Raw genomic sequence first — 20388 nt, 5'->3', positions numbered from 1 at the left:
TCCTTCAGTTGGATTCTGCACGGATCTTCAGGAAGGTTTTGATGACCACAGCACCTTATCAGCAAGCACACAGCCCGCTGAGCAGCTGTTTCTCGCAGCTCCCTGCAGCACAATTGTTCCCAGAGGTCAGAGCACGTCCATCCCCTTTGCCCTTCTTCACAAAAATCATTCATGTCTGTGAGCCTACCTTCTTTCAAGAATTATCTCCTCTGCAAGCCATATCTAGCTAGTCAGTCTTTCACCATGACATCTGCTGCTTTTCCACTTACATTGTATGTAAAAGTGCAAACTTGCCATCGTTTTTAACAAGAAAGCCAGGAGTGGATTGCCACAGGACACAAGACACTGGTAACAGTCCTACCTTGTTCACTAGGTTCTGACTGAGACTTTCTGACAGTAAGGTCCAGAGGTGAGTCTTGGTCAGCCATGAGAAGTTTGCTGAGCACAGGGTTCTGAGCAGTTGCAGCCGTGGGAGAGGAGGCGACCAGAGATGCTTTCAGCAGGCTTTGGTTCTTTGTGCTATTGGGCTGGCTGGAGTCCTGAGTAGAGCTATTTTTTGAGGTATATTCAGCAGCAAACTGTCGGATCATTCGCTGCATGATCTCACGGGCCACTAGGGGAATATTGGGGTCAGAGACCCTAGGACTGTCTGGAAACATCAGAGAATTTTTTTTTAAGGAAGCACTTCAAATAAAACAGCTTTTATATTAAGTCACTGGTTATTTTAAAAAGAAAACAAAAAGCAAGCAGAAGATAAATGCGTTTCTATACAATAAGTACTTCACTCTTGGAATATCTGAACAAGAATCATAGCTAATTCGGGTACAAACTTTCAAAGCAACTGTTTTCCAGGAAAAATACACAATCTCATCTTTTGTTCTCAAGTATATCCAACCAGACCATTAAAAGGTGTGGAAGTGGAAAGGAGTGCTGGAACCACAAAGAAAAGCATCAAGTAATGAAGTTCATTATGAAAAACTGAACAGGTTATTCAGTGGAAGAAATGAGTAACTTACCTGTAACTATAGGAAGGGGTGGGGGGAGAGCAGAGTTGCAGCAGTCCCCTATAAAATTACTGGGAAATGAAGCTCTATAGTTTTGATTCTTCAAAATAATTTGAATGAAGATCAAGTGTGCCTTCCATCTCATTTCATCTACTACTGCGTTACAGTACAGCACGAGATGTTACCCAAAGAACTTTGCCAAAAACCAAGAGGTGTCAAATGAAAAGTAATTCTATTTCTAGAAGTGCTGCTAAGTCTATTGGTAAGAACATGAAATGGAACAGTTAGAAGTTTCGTTTTTTTCTTTTTCTCCCCCTAAAAAAAGCATAGAAATACATAAGGTGTTCAGGTATATGGGCAACACAAAGGTCATAATGCAAATGACTGTCGTAGACCAGTAGCAATTCATTACAAAGTCAAAGCAAAGCCACAGCTCCTGCGTCACAGGTTCTAAGTCCTGCCACTTCCTCGTAAGCACTGGGTGTTTTCTTTGGACAAATCAGGGTGCTGGCTCTTTTGCTGTTGTCATTGTTTGTTTGTTAAAAACAGTTCCTGAAATGGAATTCTCAGAAGATTCGATTTTCTATTTCCAGAGAGAAAATTGTGCACTGGAAGACCAAATAAATCTAAAGTTTGCACTCAGGCAGAAACAATAGAAGAGTGCTTGCTTTTTTTAATTGCTAGGTTGAAAGGCAATCTATCGAGATGGAGCTATCAGAATCAAGATGGAGCAAAATCATCTGTGGGGCATTTCAGTGTTAATTTGCCTTTCACCACCATTTTTGACAAACATACATCAATCCAACAACTAGCAGCAGAGTATCTGTTAAGGATGAGTGACATGAGGGACTGAGGGTAGAGCTGCCCATAAACCTAAGAGCAGCAGTAAGCAGCTACCGTGTTTCTTGATGGAAAACCACACTGAGATTTAAGTACTTATTGAGCCACAATTCCCTCCTGTTAAGTACAGGTTTTCAAATTTAAGATCTTATACAGTCATTGTGTATGATCTTACAGTGGCACAGTAGTTCTAAATTTCTGGGATGTTTATGTAAATAGTTAATCACTTTATTGTGGAGTCTGAGATACTTTATTGCTAAGCACACAACACAAAGTTTTAAGAAGCCACCAAGAGATGAGCCAAACTTATTTATGTACATTTACATCCTCCCTTTCTTTCCAAAGACTCACGAGGACATGAGCTGTAACAGGGAAGAAGCGTGGAAGCTTTTTCCAGCAAGTATGACATGTCTTCCATTTTCTAAGCTCTCTATTATGACCCGTTGAAGGACGTGAGAAGCTCTAAGGAAGCCCAGAAGAGCCCAGCTTGACAGTCTGATCACACTGATTCCAGCCATTTGACACGTGCTTGCAGAGAATACGTGTTGGGCTGAAATGAATGCTGAGATCTATACAGATTACATTTACTGAAGAATCATGTTTTTCCTGTGCACATACATTCATATACATACAAGCCAATAAAGCTTGCAGCTAAATGTGCTTCCAAATTCATGGAGAAAATACTGTATATGCTTGCAGGCATGCATCTTTCTACCCTGCTAATTCAAAGAAGCAGCAAAGAGCAACTACTGAGAGCTACTCAAGATAAACTTACTAATTCAGGACTCTAACTTGCAAGCAGAAGGGTAGTTACCCAGCACATTAAAGGCAACTTGCTTCATACAAAGCCTGATTTTTAAATGTCCAGAATAAAAACTGCTCAAAAGTGAAAGCAAAGTATTCCTGGTGTTTCTGCAGCATCACTGGAAATCAACCACACGTTCATGTTGATTTCAAATATCTCATTTATTTGAAAGAAATTTTAACTTAAGGCATAGAGATTCTCAGAGATGATAAACACAGCCCACATTTATCTACTGTAAGTTATGTCAATTAATACAGCCCAGCTTTAAATACTTGATAGCCTTTGTGTATTTTACCTACACAGAAATCTCAAAAGGGAAACATCAACCAAAAAAGAGGTATAATTTCACTAAACCACCAAAACAAAGTCCTATCACGTCACAACATTAAGGTAATGGAGAACTGAGCACTCTGCTTTCACTGGCATTACGAACATTTGATGGAAGAATTACTGGGTCAGAGTGCCATGGGCACAGAGCAGAGAGGAAGTAGCTAGCATTACTGGGCAGTTCTGAAAGTTTTCTAATATTGCTCATTATCTTTGTATGTTATGCACACGAATTCATGTCCTTGACATGCAACAGGCATCTGTTCACAGAACACCTGCATCTTCCCTGACCTACACTGACTACAAAACAGCAGTCTCAAATGTTACTGGCAGTCAGGATGGAAATAAAAAGGAACTAATTACTGGCATGAAGCCAGGAGATCCAAGCACCTCTGAGCAACGAGGAGCATCAGAACTGCACCATTCTTTGTGTTCCCTCTGGTATGACTGTGCTTGGGGATCTCGTGTCAGTGGCATGAGTTAGAATAACATTTTAAGCAATCTAAATACAGCCAAGCTTGACAACAATGCATAAAGGACTCAGAACTGAGCTCCTGCCAGGCTCCTTCCCCTCCCTTACTACTCTTGCACCAAGCTCAGTTCTGCTGGAATGGAGAAGGGAAACCAAGAACACATTAACTAAGAATCGTTGAGAATTTTTATTTTTATTTTTAATCTAAAATGATTCCCGAGTTCTTATTCTGTACCTGACCACAGAAAGCATTAAACAATTTTCCTATGACTTAGGAAATGTGTTTCTCATGAAGTACGCACACAGGTCACACAAAGTTACGCTTTTTGTTAAAGGGATGAGATATCTAACAAAACATTGGGAAGCGCTGCAAAGGCACTTCTGCACAGCTTCCATCTACACCAGAAAACTGGGATGGAAAAAAATATACACTCTACATATTTTTTTATTTTCTTAAATCGGTTCTGGATTTAAAAGAGCGATGGGATAAATTTAAAATTACCTTTAAAAGAAAAAAAGCCACTAGAAAGGCAGGCTTGGAATAAAAGCATTATCTGAACTACTGGTAGTAACATGCAAGTAACTGCCCCTCCTACCATCCTCCATGCTATACTTCATGCAATTCATCATACTATATATTTGTATTTATTCATCTGAGTCATAAAAGAAAGGCTAAAATACTGTTATCTGCTTAAAACACCTTTAAATATTTTGGATACTGTGAGGATGGGCTGAAGATTGGCTACAGCAATTTCTAATTTGTTAAACTGAAGCCTTGTATTGTCCCCCAGCAGACAGGTTGGAATTACTGATTTGGCAGATTTTCTCACACGTGGGTTAGCCTGATAAGTACAATGCACTTCCACTCAGGATGCACTTGGAAGCAACCTCTGGATTCCCATTTCTCAGGCTGACAGAAAGCAGAGAAGCGAGTTCCACACCTTCTGAACAGTGAGCTTTAATTGATGTAACTCTCCAGAACAGATTTACAAGACTTTCTAACACTGAGCTACCATTATTGCTCTCAGCATATTGTACAGTACTGATTTTCCAGTTCTTGTGCTGCTCCCTTTTGAATTTTCCATATAAACCCCTGCACACTATTCCAACTACATTCTGGATTGCGGATTGCTGGGGCAGGCGGTGGTGGAAATCACCACAGACCATAGCGAGAAGACTGCTAGCTTCTTAAAAATTAATATAGGTCCCAGCAATAAATTAATTTTAGAAAGTATATATATGTGTTTATGTGTTTGTGTGTATATATCTCCCACCTACCATCACCACTGCTCCTCTTTACAGCTCACTCACCTAAACACTGGCTTCAGAGCAGCAGTTCTGCTGGATAAGAGCTGAATAATAATTGTAAGAATACTTGTGTTCCCATGGAGAGTTTTACTTTGGGCTTAAAGCTCTTACGCTCTCTTCCTCTCTCTCAAGACCATGCTGCTGTACTGCTACATTGTTGGAGATTTAATTTTCTTGATAAATAAAGACTGCAATTGAAAAGTACTGACCATACAATGACAATTTCAACATCCAATCTTGGACACCTGCGTCACATGCAAAAAAGACCAGCAAGAGATGTCACTCCCCCCCTCACCCCACATTAAAACCAACCTTTTCTGTAAAAGACTGCATTGAGGAACTCTTCCGCTTGCCTTTCAAAACGAATGATTTTTGCTTGCTCTTGTCTAAGCAGAGCTTCTTGTCCAGCTTCCGAGGCTGGCTCATCCAGACAGACTAAGTGCTCCTGCAAAGATATTTAATAGTTATAAGATCTTCCTGCCTCCAAAACAAATAAAGCTCCTTAGGCATTGCACATTTTACGAAATTCGAAGCTTTGTTAGATACTCAGCACAGAGTTCTATCTATTGAAATCAAAACTTGAATTTCTGACTGCTCCAGAACATTGTACTTTGTCCTGTTCTCTTGTTGTAAATGCAGCAGAAGACTGGAAGATTTGATAGCGTTATGGCAAATAACAGCCCACCAGAAGGAAGGTTTCTGTATTTTACTACATTTGGCTGCAAATTGTGTATCTAACACTTGTTCTTTGGCTCTTAAGTTCGGTTCTATAAGAAAAAAACACCGAGGGCAAAATACAGAGAAAATTCACCTTCATTCACACAGTGTTCATGTGAACTGAGCAGTAAATGGCCAAGCACCAGCAACAAACAAGGTCCTCTGTCAAGAGGCTCAGCAGCGGTGACTTCTTAGTGAAATAAATGCAAGCTCACTGTTCGCAATACCCGCAATGAATTAAAGTTCATTTTCTTGTACAACTGGAAGTTATCTCCAGAATATTTCAGAACCAGTCATTTACTAGGATAATTAAAGAGAAACTGGAAGACAATGGTTACAAACATACCAAATACAACTGCCTGGATTTCCCCACCCACCCTCCTCTGTCTTCTTTCATTTTAATGCCTTGCTCTCGCGCAGGAGAATAATCCCTTTTGGGGCCCTTTCCTCCCACTTTCATTTTAAGCAATATTGAAGTTACCTGTATTTACCTACTGAAGGAATGCATACACAACCTCTCTTTGGGTTGAGGGAGTGTTTTGTTTTGTTAACCTTTACATAGTATCAGTTACCATAATACCTTGGCTACAGCCAGCTTCTGGCCTCTAACGTACAAATTGATTTCAGGTTCATGTTCTCATGGGACTACAAGGGAAGGAGGAGAGAGCTGGCAATTCACTTATAATTCACAATAAATGAAAACAAGAAGTCATTTTTAATTTTGTAAGTCTCTGCTCCAAGAGGCTTAATGAAAGGAGGTTACATAAGCAGCCTATAGTAAATTAACGAACGCAGCAGTCACATGAACTACGTGCAAAGGGCAATCACATGGACGCTGTGGACTCTGGCCCGTACAGCACGGGCTTTCACCGTAAGATTTGTCATTTACCAGCTTCCAAAAGTTCTCTGTCGAAAGAGAAAAGGGGATACCCATCTCAGGCTACAAAGAAAGCAGAAGTTTGTGCCAAACTAACAGATGAGTACAGCGACCGAGGTGAGAGATGAGCTTAACAGCACGCTCGCTGGGAAAGCATAGTTGTGCAGAGTTAAAGCTCTCACAAACAGATTGAGCCTTTTTTTCTATACCAGAGAGAACCCAGGCTTGCTCCCATAGGAAAGGCCAGCACTTCTAAGCTAGCCCTCAGAAGGCTGGGAACTCAAAGTGGAGGACGAGCGTTCACTTCTGTGCCAGGAACGCCCGTAGCAGCATGCTGTGGCTCCAGGCTTCGTACAAACAGGCTGAGCACACATTTACAGTTCTCTGATACTTAAAATACGAGGTGTCAGTACAGGATTTCACAGTGAAAACATACGTGGAAAGTAAACCAAATATTTTTGGTAGAGTTATCTTCTAGGTGAGACTCAAAACATACTTCCATTCTCTTTTTCAAAACGGTGTTTCCACGTCTGATGAAGTTTCAGGCAGGATCTGTCCCCGTCACTGACTGCCACCCTCAGCCAAGCTCTGCTACCCTTCCAGGTTATAAGGATAGGCACAAACCCATCAACCCATCGGTCTGTGTCAAAGGAGGCATTAAAGGAGAAATTAACTCACAAACACAACTAGCCTAGGCAATACACAAGTGTTAGCACTTTTAAAGACAAACTTTTAAGCTTTATTTAAAAGCAATCTCTGCAATCTGATGCACAGAGATCCGGCTAAATGACATCAACTGAAGTTGATCAGCATCCTCTGGCTGAAATCCCACAAAAAACACATTGCAAAAAAACTTCCTTCCAATTCAAAGGACAAACAATTCAGAATTGAAGGAAACATCATCCCCTCAGCCTGATCCAATGAGCTGCAACTCTGGAAGAAGCTTAAAGATCAAGACAACCTCCATCCACCATCAAGTGCTGCTCAGGTTCCCATCATCTCTGACAGCTGAGACATCACACAGCAAGTACCACACAGCCAAGCACTCCTGTACTGACCTCAAGAGACAGTTCACCAGAAAGATCTCTGCTTACTGCTTTTTTTCTGTTGTTTTCTTATCACTGCCTGTAACAATGATTCCAGCAATCTTTGCAGTAGGTTAATTGCTCAGGGGAAACTTCAAGTTTCCATGGTAAATATTTGATTGTGATTATCATTCAGTGTCAACTTCCAAAAGTTTTCCTCCATTGTGTGCATTTGTTTGGAGATCTGGGGGGATTTTTTTTTTTAATGATTAACGCTAATTAACCAATCAGCATTGATCAGAAATCCTAGGGGTTAAAATGTCATTTCTCCATATTTATAATCCCATTCTGCTCTCTTTGTGCTTCTCTTCACATGGGAATCATGACTCAATGCATCACTAGCATCCCTTCCCTGAACCTGCAGCATCACTATCTGGCAACAGAAGAATTCCCTCTCCCAACATTAAGACATGCCTCTATTCTTCTATCTCCCAAAATAGCTTATCACTTCTGCATTGCTATCACCTTTCAGTTATCCGTAACTTCTGACTGATAAAATAAGTTTTGGTCTGTCCCATTCCTGAAGTTTCAATGCCAAACATGCCATCCGAAGCACCTGCAACTGCTCCCAGTTTGGCATCAGCAATGAATTCAGGTGCTTGGATTACTTTAAAGAACAACCTTCACTTACTGGGAGTGCAAGATTTCCTAGTGAGAAACGGCATTGTCTCCTCACTCTCCGAGGTAACAGTTCAAATTTATGGAATTCAAAACATGCACTGAACGGACGCCCCATCAGAGGCTGCTGTTCTGACTAATCATAATCATTGCTTGAAAATTCAAAGTACTTTGGTGTGGCTCTCACACGCTGCACCCTACAAACTTCTTCCCAGAGCTGCTCGAGCTCCTCACAGTGAAGCCAGGCTATTTTGTGGCACTCCAAGCAGCAGCTCAGCCCTCTGCCACCAGCAGCATCAGACTCCAGAATACGCTCCCTGTTGTTTTCTGTCTTGCTATTTCTATAGCTTAAATATATCTATGAAATAGTTAATGTGCTTAGGAGTATTATCCTTCTTGTTCTCCTCTCACCAACAAATGAGATTAGTGTCATTCCTCCCCCCCACAGCTTTTTTTTTTTTTTTTTTAATGAAAAGCAAAACCCACGTTTACAAATTTCTTTAGGTAGCTTTAGACAATCCATTTTCTTCCAAAGGAATATACTCAACTGAATTCTTCTTAAAGGATTCTTTCCCCAGTTTCCTTACCTCTGGTGCTTTTGACATTATCTATCTCCAGCTTTTCACCAAAAAAGAAAAATAATAAAAATCTTGAACTAGGCTTGAGCTCTGCGTGCTAGCAAATAACAGCCAAGACCATTTGACTGGATACAAACACTCCAGATAGAGCCACAGACTTCTTCTGTAGTGATAGCTCTGTTGGTTTTCTTATGAGAAGCAATGAAAAATTAACTGCAACTAAGAAAAACACTTAAAGTTCAACACATCTGAATGGACAGGGCTTACCTGCACTACAACCTGTTAGAAGTTAGAGAGCCACAAAAAAGCAAAAGCTTGGACAGCACGTATAGAGTCTTCTCTATGAAGGATGAAGCCCACAGGGAACTGGGAATTACCACGTTTGCAGATCAGCCAAACGGAGCTCACTGAGTTGGGCCCCACAGAACATGATCTGTTTCCTTTCGCTGTGAGCATGCTGCTGGAGCTGCTAACTCTGTCTTTCATGCTGTCAGTGTACATGTGTTAATGATCTGGAAGCAGTTTCTTAGTTAACTAATTATTCTCTCTGATCATACAAGTGAAACAATTGTGATATTGTTATTTTGCTTTCTATGATGGAAGAAAAACATTCTAATCTGTAAAGTGTGATGTTATTGCATACAACCCTTTGGATACGGGCAAAAATAGGACCGGAGATTTTAGCTCCTAACTTTGTATGTATTTTACTGACGTTCTTCAGTGAACACACTCAAGTCTACCCCTCTATCAAATACCATCTTGTATTTTGGCTGGCAAAAAAACTCCATGCATTTGCAAGTAGAACTACTGCTACAAATAAATTAATCTCTTCAGAATACTTCAGCAGATGGCTTCCCCTCCTTTGAAGAATGCATGTAATTGAATCTGATTGCTTGGAAAAGCACGAATTAGCATCACTGAAAGGATGAAGAATAAGGACAGTTTTCTTTCCCAAATGGTTCAGCCAATAAACTACTCAAGGCCTCCAGCTCTCATCCTCCAGTCCAGCACCAACGTATCCTTAAACACAGCCACCTGCCTCCTGAGTTACACGGCTTTCTTACAAGCAAATCCACAAAAAAAACCACCATTTTTATTATTTTTCAACTTGTTACAACAAGTGCCTACATATCACCCAAAGGTGAGAGCTGATTACACTGTCTGATTATTTTACCAGCAGAGGTGTCAGCCACAGCCCCAGAACACAGAATACTACGTGGCTGTGGCTATCTTGCTCCCAGCTGCACCATCAATGACACACCTTTTAAATCTGTCCCCACTATTATGTAAGCACACCCAGATGAGCCCCTCCTCTCAGTTCTTTACACTCAAAATTGAAAAGAAGCACATCAACAACAAAAAAGCAGATCAGAATTTGAGGCACAGAAAACACAACTGCAACCATATTACACACAGGAACAGACAGGTCTTAGTAGTTTTGGAAGCTTAAGCCTTCAACTCCTTCAAAAGAAAGAGTTAAAGTTATCATCACAAATGACAAATGTTGGATAGAAGAGATTTCCAATAAAATTGGTACCATTCCCAATTTAAATCAGGCCGCCAGCAGAAGACTGCTCATCATCTGGCTGAATATCAAATGGAGTTACCAACTTCTGAGTAACAATGAGATCTCAGGCTTTATTTCGAATGATGACTACATCAAATTCATGCTACCTGAAGATCTCCATAGGAGAGCTGCATTTATCTCCATACTGCAAGCTAATGACATAAGCTATGACCAGCAGGGCAGCAACTCAGCATGCCCACAAAGGAAAGGAGACATTCCCACCTTGCCATCACCACAGCTAACACACAAAGCACTCACAAGGTCTCAGAGGAGCCATATTCTTCACTCTCTCTTTCCCACAAAAAAACAAACAAACAAACAAACCAAAACCCAACCACCACCAGCACAACAGAAATGTTAACACTGCGGGAGAGCAGGAAAAGAGCAAAAAACTTCCATGTGCTCCAAAGCAGACTCAGATATCTCTCGGCCCAGTGCAAGAAGAATCACCAGGATTAATGGAGGTCACAAGTCTGGTTTGCATGGACTGCTTCACCTCTGTTCCCTGCTCCTCCATCCCCCAAACAGCCAGTGATATTTGGACACACAGCAAAATTGCATATGTATGGAGCACTCTCTGCTGCCTCTATTTATCAACTGGCTGTTAGTAAAAGGGTTTAAAGAAGCATTTTTGGCTACTGAAATGTAAGGCGACAGATATAGGTTTTATTTATACAACTTGTTCTACCCAAACCCATTGTGACTGACACTGATGCAGCCTTTGTTAACTCACATTTGTCTCTGGGCAGATCAAGACGTATAATCTCCTTCCCCTCACCTCATGCTTTTGGCAAATGATGCTGCATGCCCCTGCTGCATTCTGCATCATTTTACGTGCACAATCCTAAAACGTCCTCAGACCCAATGCCAAAACTGCCCCATAGAGCAACACCAGATCCGACCAAATCTGCGTCCTTCTTTTGTCCATTTAAAAATCATCACGCAGTATAACAGAGGAGCAGCTATTTCCAGCATAAAAACATCACTGGTTCTCAGTGACAGAAAGCCTAGCAGAGTGCACTGAAAATATAGTGACATCTCAGCTTTTGACCGAAAGGTTATGCAGAAGTTGGAGGAGAATAAGACGAGCAAATCTAATCTGCACTCTATATGGTGTTCCCAGACTTCACCTAAATAATGGGTTTTCAGAAGCTTTATCTTAGTTACTGTGGGCCTATGAGGATGATGAGATGTAGGCAGTCTTTCTGAAGATATACCCACACATCATAAGACTCTCCCAGCCTACAAGCAGACTGACCACACCATAAAGTTCATTCTTGAACTTACCTAGAATTATGCTCAATGCTGAATTTTGTCTTTATATGAAGTGACGTAAGTCAAATAAGACAGAACTCCTAGCAGCATAAGTACACACAGAGCTTACCTGCTGTCAGCCTCAACCAAGTGTTACGTGCTACGCCTATTCTAAAAGCAAGCATTTCTAATCCTCCTCCCAGTGCTTCAACAAACAGTGTAATATAGAAATAAGCATAAACTGGCAACATGGCAAGTCCCCTGTTAACAAGAAGGTGCTTCCTTTATGAACAAACCATGAGGTCATACGTTAGCTGCTGCAGAGGGAAGGGCGATTGTGTTTCATTCACAGGTCTACAGAGAACCCCTCTGCACTTACAGTTACATTGTGCAGGAAGAAGTAGCAGTTAAGAGATCCAGGAAATGATGTTTTCCCAAGACAGATGAGCCTTCCTTCTTACACTATAGAGCAATCACTATTTCAACACACGGGCTGAGCAGCAATCACGTACAGCGTGGTAACCTTTGTTTCATACACAGCTATAATCTGGTTAAGAAAACAAACTACAGGTGTAAAATGTTGGCAAAGCTGACCTGCCCACATTTAGGCTGTGACATGGTTATAAACAAGCACAATAGCAAACCTGCCATACACACAAGCCCTTTAATAAAAGGATATGGCCCACAGGGAAAGAGATTCCGAGATAGGGAATAAGCCTCTAGGTGGTTAAAATGGACCACATTTCCATACTGAAGATAAGCCCAGTGTCTGACTGTGGTAAACATACACAAGCCACAGTTTGGCTCCCTTGGGAAGAGTTACATGATCCCAACAAGGTCTTTTATAAAGAACTCAAAAAACAAGAAAAACACAAAACAACCCGTAAACCAAATTAAAAAAAAAGTCACTACACACACACACACATACTGAAAAAAGTCTTCATCACGTACCACAAAGCAAAAGTTGCAGAGAAAAAGTCTCTTCATTAATGTGTATTAATTTAAGAAAGTCTTTTTACAAAGGAGGGGAGAGGTGTAGGTGGCTGCAGGTTTTCTGTGCTCAGTTAAGTAGGAGCAGCAAACTCCCTCCCTTTGTCCCTCCCCTACAACTACGAGCTTCACACATCTGCATTGTTACCTTCACTTTTTCTCTTCTCAGGCAGCAGAAAAGACAATTTTCATCAAAAGACCAATCAGAAACACCTTCAGGCTCACAGTCTGTAAATCAGAGGAATAGCAGATTACTTCATATTCATAAACCGCGACATAACTGGAGCCAAAAGAGAAATGCCAAATTAAATACCTGTTTCACAACATTCTTGCCTGCATTCTGAGGATGCAAGCTTCATTTCAGCCACATTTCTAAATCCCCAGATTACCAAACTGTATACATTTTATCTATGCACAACAAATATGTGTTTTTTTTTCCTGAGCACTGCCAAATACACTCCCAGCTACATAAAGATGAACGCACACTCATTAGTAATTTTAGCCAATATGAAACTAACTGTGAGCACTGCCTGGGGGAGGGGGAAAAGCACAAATCACCACGGTAACACACATTTTCTAGAGGCAGAGCTGGGGCTGCTTCTGTCATTAGAAATGCAGAACAAGATACAAACATAGAGATTGAATACCTTTAAACAAACTGAGATCTTTTAATAATCCAGGTCCAAACAGGCCTTCTAGAATACTTTCAAACCCTAAAAGCAAATAAAAGAATTGTTAGCTTTCTAGATTAAGTACGTCACTACAAGAATATTCACAATAGCAGTTCTATATTTATCTGTTCCAAGAACAGAGCTCAATGTGTTTTCTCTTAGCATTACAAGACGCATGGGTCAATTGTGATGACTGAACTATTGACAAACCACAGCAGAATCTAGAGCCCACTGACTCCTGCACTTAGCTGGGTTAAAAACAGAAAACATTACGACACTGAAATAGGCCATTTTGAAAAGAAAATGGGAAGTTTTAGGTTCTACAGTGTGCTTCACAGCACCAGGTGACTGCGACTGGGAAAAATCATCTTGCTTAAGCCTCAAAGCAGAAGAAAGGTATGCTTTTGCAATTAGAAATAACATTATAACACATCCTTCCATCTCAGAGTGGCATTTGGCTACTTTCCTGCATTTCAACAAATACTGTAAGCAATGTTTTCTGCAGTTACAGGTTTGAAGAGAGAAAACTAAAAGAAAAAGGGATTCAGCAATGCCATGCCCCTAAGGAACCAGATTCTAATCACCAACACACTCGTGTCAAAGATCTGCATCTAAAATACAGTCTGATTTACTTCAATGCCATGATTGATGCCACACTTAAAATAAATCTAACCAATTTAGTTTATTCTAAAAGAGGGAAAGCCTTTACTGAAATTACTGCCATTATTTGGAAACGTTAAATCAATATTGCACTAAACTCCTGCTGGCAGTAAAATCTACAGAGCTATCAACTACCCAATACTATGGAGAAGTCAAGTTAACAGGATTGAAATGAAAAGTACAGGGATTATTTTGAGTGGCACAGACCAAGTCCACCTCCTTATAAAAACATATTTCCACCATGGCCACAAAGCCCAGGATTATCACTTACTGTGCTTCCTTCCCTACTCCTGCAATACATTTGCACTGCGGGTTTAACGACAGTTTGTACAGAACTGGGTAACTTCTACTTGCCTGAGCATGAGAGCAGCAGGAGAAATAGAAGAATTTTCTTAAGAGATGAAAATACAGTCTTAAATTTAGAGAAACTTGCACGGGGGAATCGGGGACAGACAAACTATCTGAAAATGCCCTTTTAAGAAACCACTTCAAAGGATTGCGAGCTATGAAGGAAATCAGTTATTACACTGCAAAAAAAAAGAAAGCAATAATAAAGTAACTCAGTCTGTGTATAGATCTAATGGTTGTTTTATAGACAACAGTCTTGGCTCCAAAAGAAAGGGATAAGCAGCATCACATTCCTCTGGGCATCAGCAAGACTTTCGGTGCACTTACGTCACTACACACAAGATGCAAGACCCTGTGGAATTTGTAGTTTGCAAAGTGACTTCAACAGCCAAAGCACTGCCTGAGCATAAAATCATCCTTGATCTAACACCTCTAAGAGGCTGACACTGAAAATCTCATCTCAGAAAGCACTGAGCAGAGGGCAAACAAAGAAAAAAGTGAAAGAGCAATGGTAAAATTATAGTCAAGAGTAAATAGAAACAGGGGAGGTACCACTACTAAACAAGGTGGAAAAGGAGAAGCCAAAAAACTATCCACCCCATTGAACAGCACCTTGTCAGGCAGAGAAGAAGCACTGCCTCCAAAAAAAAGCAAACTCAGGCTTCGGGAAGTGGCAGCAACAGTGGGAAAGGGCGACCAACCTGACCTAGAAGAAAAACAGGAGAATCAGGGAATTGACCCAGAGGTTTATAACGCTGCCCCTTCCACGTGCAGCGACCCCTCTGAACCTGAACCTGAAATGAAACAGCCAACCAACCTCATGCCTCATCTTCCTGTTCAAAATAGCACGCATATATAAATAAATAAAAATCAAGGGAGCTCAGAATTTCACTCAAACTCACCACTCTTAAAATAGTAACCGCCAGTGACTCATGCCCCACAGTTTGCCATGCACGCAATCGCACACTGAAGTCCCTGCCAAGTTTTACAGCTTGGATGTTGTACAATCATAGTTTGCTAGCCCACTGTTCTCAGTGATGCTAATGCCACTCGGTTTTTATTAATATTAAATATTGGATTTAGCAGTTGCATAGCAACAGCAGAACATCTTATGTGCAATGCTTGACATTAAAAAAGGCAAATAAGGGAAGCATGAATGTATTCAAAAATTATACTAAAGACTGGTGAAATTGCCGCGAAGCCAAGCCCTATTCCCCCCAAACGCAAGGTGCAATGCAGTAAGGACAATCCAAGCCCTGCCTCAATACTCAGTCACTTAGGGCTCCAAAAGAACAACTGTGCACTCTGTGTGGTTCATCATGCATAATACATTGAAAACAAAATGTTGAAAAAGGAGCTGCCTACTTTTTGTAGTATTTCTCTCTCCATTGTCACTACTGTTAGAAGCTTGAAAAGAACATTTCTTTTCCCTCCGATTGTCCATTTGGCAGACGATATTTTCCTGCATTTCAAGTGGAACAGAAATTAACATGGCTGCCTCTGCTAAATTCCTGTTTTGGTGTTTTCATCATCTGCACTTCAGCGCCTCGACCTTCCCAGCGGGGCCAGCGGGACAGGGGCAGGACAACTGAATGGCACCAGGGCAAAAGGGGGAAAGACACCAATATTTTAGGGGCTTCCGCTTTCCAGCACCACAATTAAAGCAGCCACGCTTTTAACCTTTATGCTCCTAGTGACCCACTAAAAGAAAAACATACTTTGGGTGCCTGTGTAAAAATTTTTATTATGTATATACTTTCTATAAAAATGAAACATCAGCAAAGCTTTAAAAAAAAGAAAAGCTTTCCATCTTAGTAGGCTTTGGAGTAAATGGAGAGTTGGCAAAATTAAAAAAAAAAAAAAAAAATTAAAATAAAAAAAAACAGGAGAACAAAGAAAACTCTTTGTATTGAAGCAGAGGTGGAATATGCTGTTAAATTCACAGATAATTACATGCATTATTTACAATTTGGCAATTATTGGCTCTAAAAGTAAAGCAGTATTTGAGGAACTCTATTCTTTAAAATATCTTCTGACAAAAAAAAACAATCAGAATATGGATGTGCCATTTTCAATCTGAGAGCAACATGTACAGAAAATCCAACTGAAAAAAAGTTGAGCTTTCAGTTTGCTGCATGGTCAAATTTCACTACTTCATTTTCATCTTTTCTGACACTTTCATCCTCTCTCCTGTAACCAAATACTTCAAGGCACAAATATAAATTTTAAATGAAGCTTACTGGCTCACAGTTGAAGACCACAACAGCTTATCTTCAAGCCTTGAAGAGATCCAGTTGGAGCTTCACACTGCCTTCTGCCTTACAGCTGAGAGTTCTCCCATTGACTCTCTCCTGAGAAGCTACCAGGCTCCCAGAGAAGCTATTGGAGAAGCTGATGATTGAGGAGAGGCCTTCACTGGCTGCGTGGATTAACCAAACACACATTCTCCCCCTTAAAAGCCAGAGACGGCCAGGAGGTGTGGGTACATTTCTGGGCTGTCACTGACACGGTCGTCATGAGTTTTGCTTCTCAAACAAAGCTTCTTTCCTCTTGAAACAGCACAGCTTAAACGTGTTATTTAATACTCTCTACATAAGATGCACATAATTTGTCAAAGCAGTAAGGCATAAACCACTTAACAGGAGCCAGATCTGAGAGCAGTAAAGAAAATAAAAGGGCTACAGTTTGTCTTTACTGTTTGCTACTACTTACATTGTTAAAGATGTCCAAGAAAAGAAATGTATTAAAAATAAATAAATTGTCTCCTCTTTACTCTTACAGTCACAGTCAACAGGCTGGAGGAGCAGCAGAGGAATGTAGAGAACACGTCAAAACCCAGAAGCATTACAAAGGTCTGAGCAAAGAGATCCACATGGATTTAAGGTAAGCAAATATGAAGCCAAAAAGAAGGCATTTATGCATATTAGCTTTAAGAAGTCTGTAAGAATATGGTGGTACATAAACCTCCAATAGAACGGCACAGAACTATTCAGCAACAAAACCTATCAGTTATTTCACACTCCTCAGTTAATCGCCTTCAAATACTATTGAGGTGGGTGGTTTATTTTGTTTCTTTGCTTGCTTGTTTGTTTTGTTTTGTTTTTTTAATGGAAAAATGGTTATCCCTCTGAAATGTCAAAACACTGAGCACACAGGTACTGAGGTTTCAACTTGCTAAAGGCTTTCAAGATCCACAGAACAGCTCACTAAGGAGTTAACAGTAGAAATGGTGTCAGCCAATGTGAGCTCATGAAAAATATTTAATGTTCATGTTATAAACCTGGAAGTGTGATTAGCAGTAACAGATTTGCTATAATGCTATCAAATACGTGAAACATTTTTGGCACGGTACCAAATATTTTGACTGTAACCAACCAAAAAATAAAAATCAGCCCAATACACATAGATTAAAATTAAGTGACAGCTCCTGAAATGTTATGTCAATGGGAAATTACTGCACTGAGGTCCATCAGGTATCGAACCTTGGCCCTATGCCATTCAATATTTTGGTCACTAGCTTGGAAGAAAGCAGTCACGAAATCTGCAGGAGATACAAAGATGGGAAGAGCAGTAAATAGCAAAGGGGCCAGGTCACTTGGGCTGCTCAGCAAAGTAAACGCAATCAAACGCTGCTTTGGAAGGGGAAAGCTAGAGGAAGCCAGAAAACAAATCTAGAGAAAAGAGCAAATGGCTTCTGAAAGACATCATGAGATCCAGTGGCTAAAACTGAAAGCTGGTCAAGCTCAGCCAGATGTAAGGCACCCTCAGTTTTACACGGGCACACCAAGACAGAGCCCAGCACACGACCAGCACAACGCTTTCCCTGGGCGAGGGCCCTGGCTGTGGCACTTTGGGAAGCACAGGCTGACCACCAACATTCCCTCTGTACTCTGCCTCTGCTTACATTCATAACATCTGGGATCTCATCAATGAGCAGGAAGCAGTCACTACCAGCATATCAAGCTTTTATTGGATTTCTCGTGCCAAGATTTTCTGGTCAAGACTGGATATATTTATCCACAGCTATGGGATTTGAGGCAGAAATTAATTCAAAAAAAAAAAAAAAAACCCTACAATCCATGTGCAACACGGGAATTCTGTCCCTTTTAGGACAAAAATCTATTAAACTCGAACATTTCAGTCACAAACATCTTAATAGAAAGGCAAGACCAAGCAACAAGGGAGGGGGAAAAAAGTCACAGGACAGTTATTAATATACACCAAGTCTCAGGACATACATATAATTATTCAAGTTGCTTTGCTGCTCGAATAAAGGAACGTTCACATTTCTCACCTATGATGAGAAATCCTTTTATCTGAATGGAGTCAAATTAAACTATGAGTGAAAACAACTTTATCTCTGCTTCCTGGGGAACAACTGCTGAAATGTTTTAGTTTTTCTAAGTCAACATTTCTGCATTTTTATTAATGAAGTTCCACTTCTCGGGAACTCACTGTAGACATCCTTGCTTCCAAAGGCAACAGATGCTTTTGTAAACACAATGGCTTTCCAGGGACCTTAAACACCAGTAACCTGGTTCTGTAAGAACACAGACGTGCACACAGAAGAACAACCTGCTGAAGGACGCTTAGGTAGGAACTGTTGAGAAGGAGGAGTGCAACCAAGCCCTGTATGACAACACTTAGCTCTCCAATTCTACTACAAGACCTTGGGAACACAAAACAAAGCATGCAGTATCATTGGCTGAGGCCCTTGAAGCTCAAAAGAAGAATCCTCCTGCCCTAACACATTTTCCACGGAAAAACAGCTTCTCCAGGAGGTAAGCTTCATGAAGAAGCCAACAAGGCTCATGTTCTGTCCAACAGCCCTTCACTGTCACTTTACCTTACCATAGTAGGAAGCTGGGGAAAAAAAAAAAAAGGGACAAAGAACTTCTCAGGCAGTAGAGAAATACTGCTGATATCAAGTGCTTCTGACCACCCATCCTGCCAGACTTCCTTCTCGTTCCACCACTGGACTGAAGATTTTCTGAAGAAGCTGCAGCAGGCCAGCCCTGTTCTTCTCTTCAAGCATCCCTTTCAAGCAATTCCTTTTCCTTTGAGAATCAAGTCTAAGTGCATTTCCTCTGATGGAGTACCAAACTTGCAGTAAGGCATTTAAAAGTTAATGAGCTAAGCATGGCAGTAAGACAGCTATGTATCCATCAACAGAGCCACAAAGCTCGTGTCTTCACAACAGGAAAGAGCCATGACAGATCTCCTAAAAGATGCACCTGAAAGAAGGTGCATCCCTCTTGCTGTACGGAGAGAACTGAGAGGCAGAATAAACTGCTTATTGAGCAGTTTTGTGGTGCAAGAAACTGAAATAGGTCTTCTCTAGAACGCAACATTAGCACTGTTAGTGGTAGAGAGTTCGCCACTCACAGCAAGAGAAAAATAATTCACAAGAGAAAAACAGAAAAGGAAAAACCCAATAAAATAAACAGAAGGGATAAGTTATAAAGCTTGCTCAAAAGCACAAATGGCAGAACATGGATCATCTCCTGACCCCTACCCAACGGGGTTTTCTGGGATTTGTTACCAAGCCAAGAATAACATTAAGGTATGCAGAATTCAAGACAAGATGAAGATTTCTCACCATGGCTGTCTCAACGCCACCTCAAGCTACAGCAGTTGCTCCGAGTTTGAATTGCCACATGGATTTGCAGGGCTGGGAAGACCCTCCATTGTGCACATACTGCACCGTTAATCTGGCTGGTTGATCAGGTCGGGGTGCTGGGCTCTTGGTTTCCAAGTCAGCTGCAGACTGCCAGCTTTACTAAAAGACAGCCTGGTCTCCCCCACCTCCACTCACCACCAAGGCAGGGCATAAATCTGAAGTGTTTCCATGTGCATACTTGCATTTTATTACTCTGGGAAATAAAGCAGAGCACACAGACATCACAGAAAGATAACTACCTAGTTACCATTTCCTCTTGAAGTAAAGGCAGCTTTCTCAGTGGCAGCATACAACTCAGTAAAAACCATACACTGCTCACTTCTATTTTCTGAGATCTACCTCAATTCAAAAATTGTGCTCTTTTTTCTTTGACTTCCAAGTGTGAAGTTTCAGATAACCAGATGCAACTTCCAATGGAGAGAAACTCTACCAACAAGTTTAACAGATCCGAAGAGCCAAATTACCCAAGAATGAGCACTCAATAGCACAAAGCATCAGAGAACAGAAGTTTGTCAGAATCCCAAACATTTCTCAATCTTAAAGCAATTTTTTCCTATCCAGCACAGACAAGCTGTTAGGGTTTCACT

General features: G+C 40.9%; 1 protein-coding gene across 5 annotated transcripts in view; it reads right to left on the bottom strand.

The window, feature by feature from the left end:
• Nucleotides 1–20388, bottom strand: part of LCOR (ligand dependent nuclear receptor corepressor) — a 57907-nt gene that overhangs the window by 32080 nt on the left and 5439 nt on the right. For 3 of the 5 annotated variants that reach the window (XM_042817818.1, XM_042817822.1, XM_042817821.1), the window contains exons 2-6: nt 14734–14827; nt 13090–13155; nt 12591–12670; nt 5069–5201; nt 362–649 (exon numbers count right to left, since the gene is read on the bottom strand). In XM_042817818.1, the coding sequence (XP_042673752.1) occupies nt 362–599 (238 nt within the window). In that variant the 5' untranslated portion in view covers nt 600–649; nt 5069–5201; nt 12591–12670; nt 13090–13155; nt 14734–14827. The remainder of the gene's footprint in view (nt 1–361; nt 650–5068; nt 5202–12590; nt 12671–13089; nt 13156–14733; nt 14828–20388) is intronic. The other 2 variants (XM_042817819.1, XM_042817820.1) reach the window with 2 other exon arrangements.

Source organism: Centrocercus urophasianus, unplaced genomic scaffold, assembly GCF_019232065.1.
Source record: "Centrocercus urophasianus isolate 14NV4802_14NV808 unplaced genomic scaffold, USGS_Curo_1.0 seq_17, whole genome shotgun sequence".
NCBI classification, from domain to species: Eukaryota; Metazoa; Chordata; class Aves; order Galliformes; family Phasianidae; genus Centrocercus; species Centrocercus urophasianus.
The sequence above is the reverse complement of the archived record's forward strand: the minus strand, read 5'-3'. Positions and strand labels throughout refer to the sequence as shown.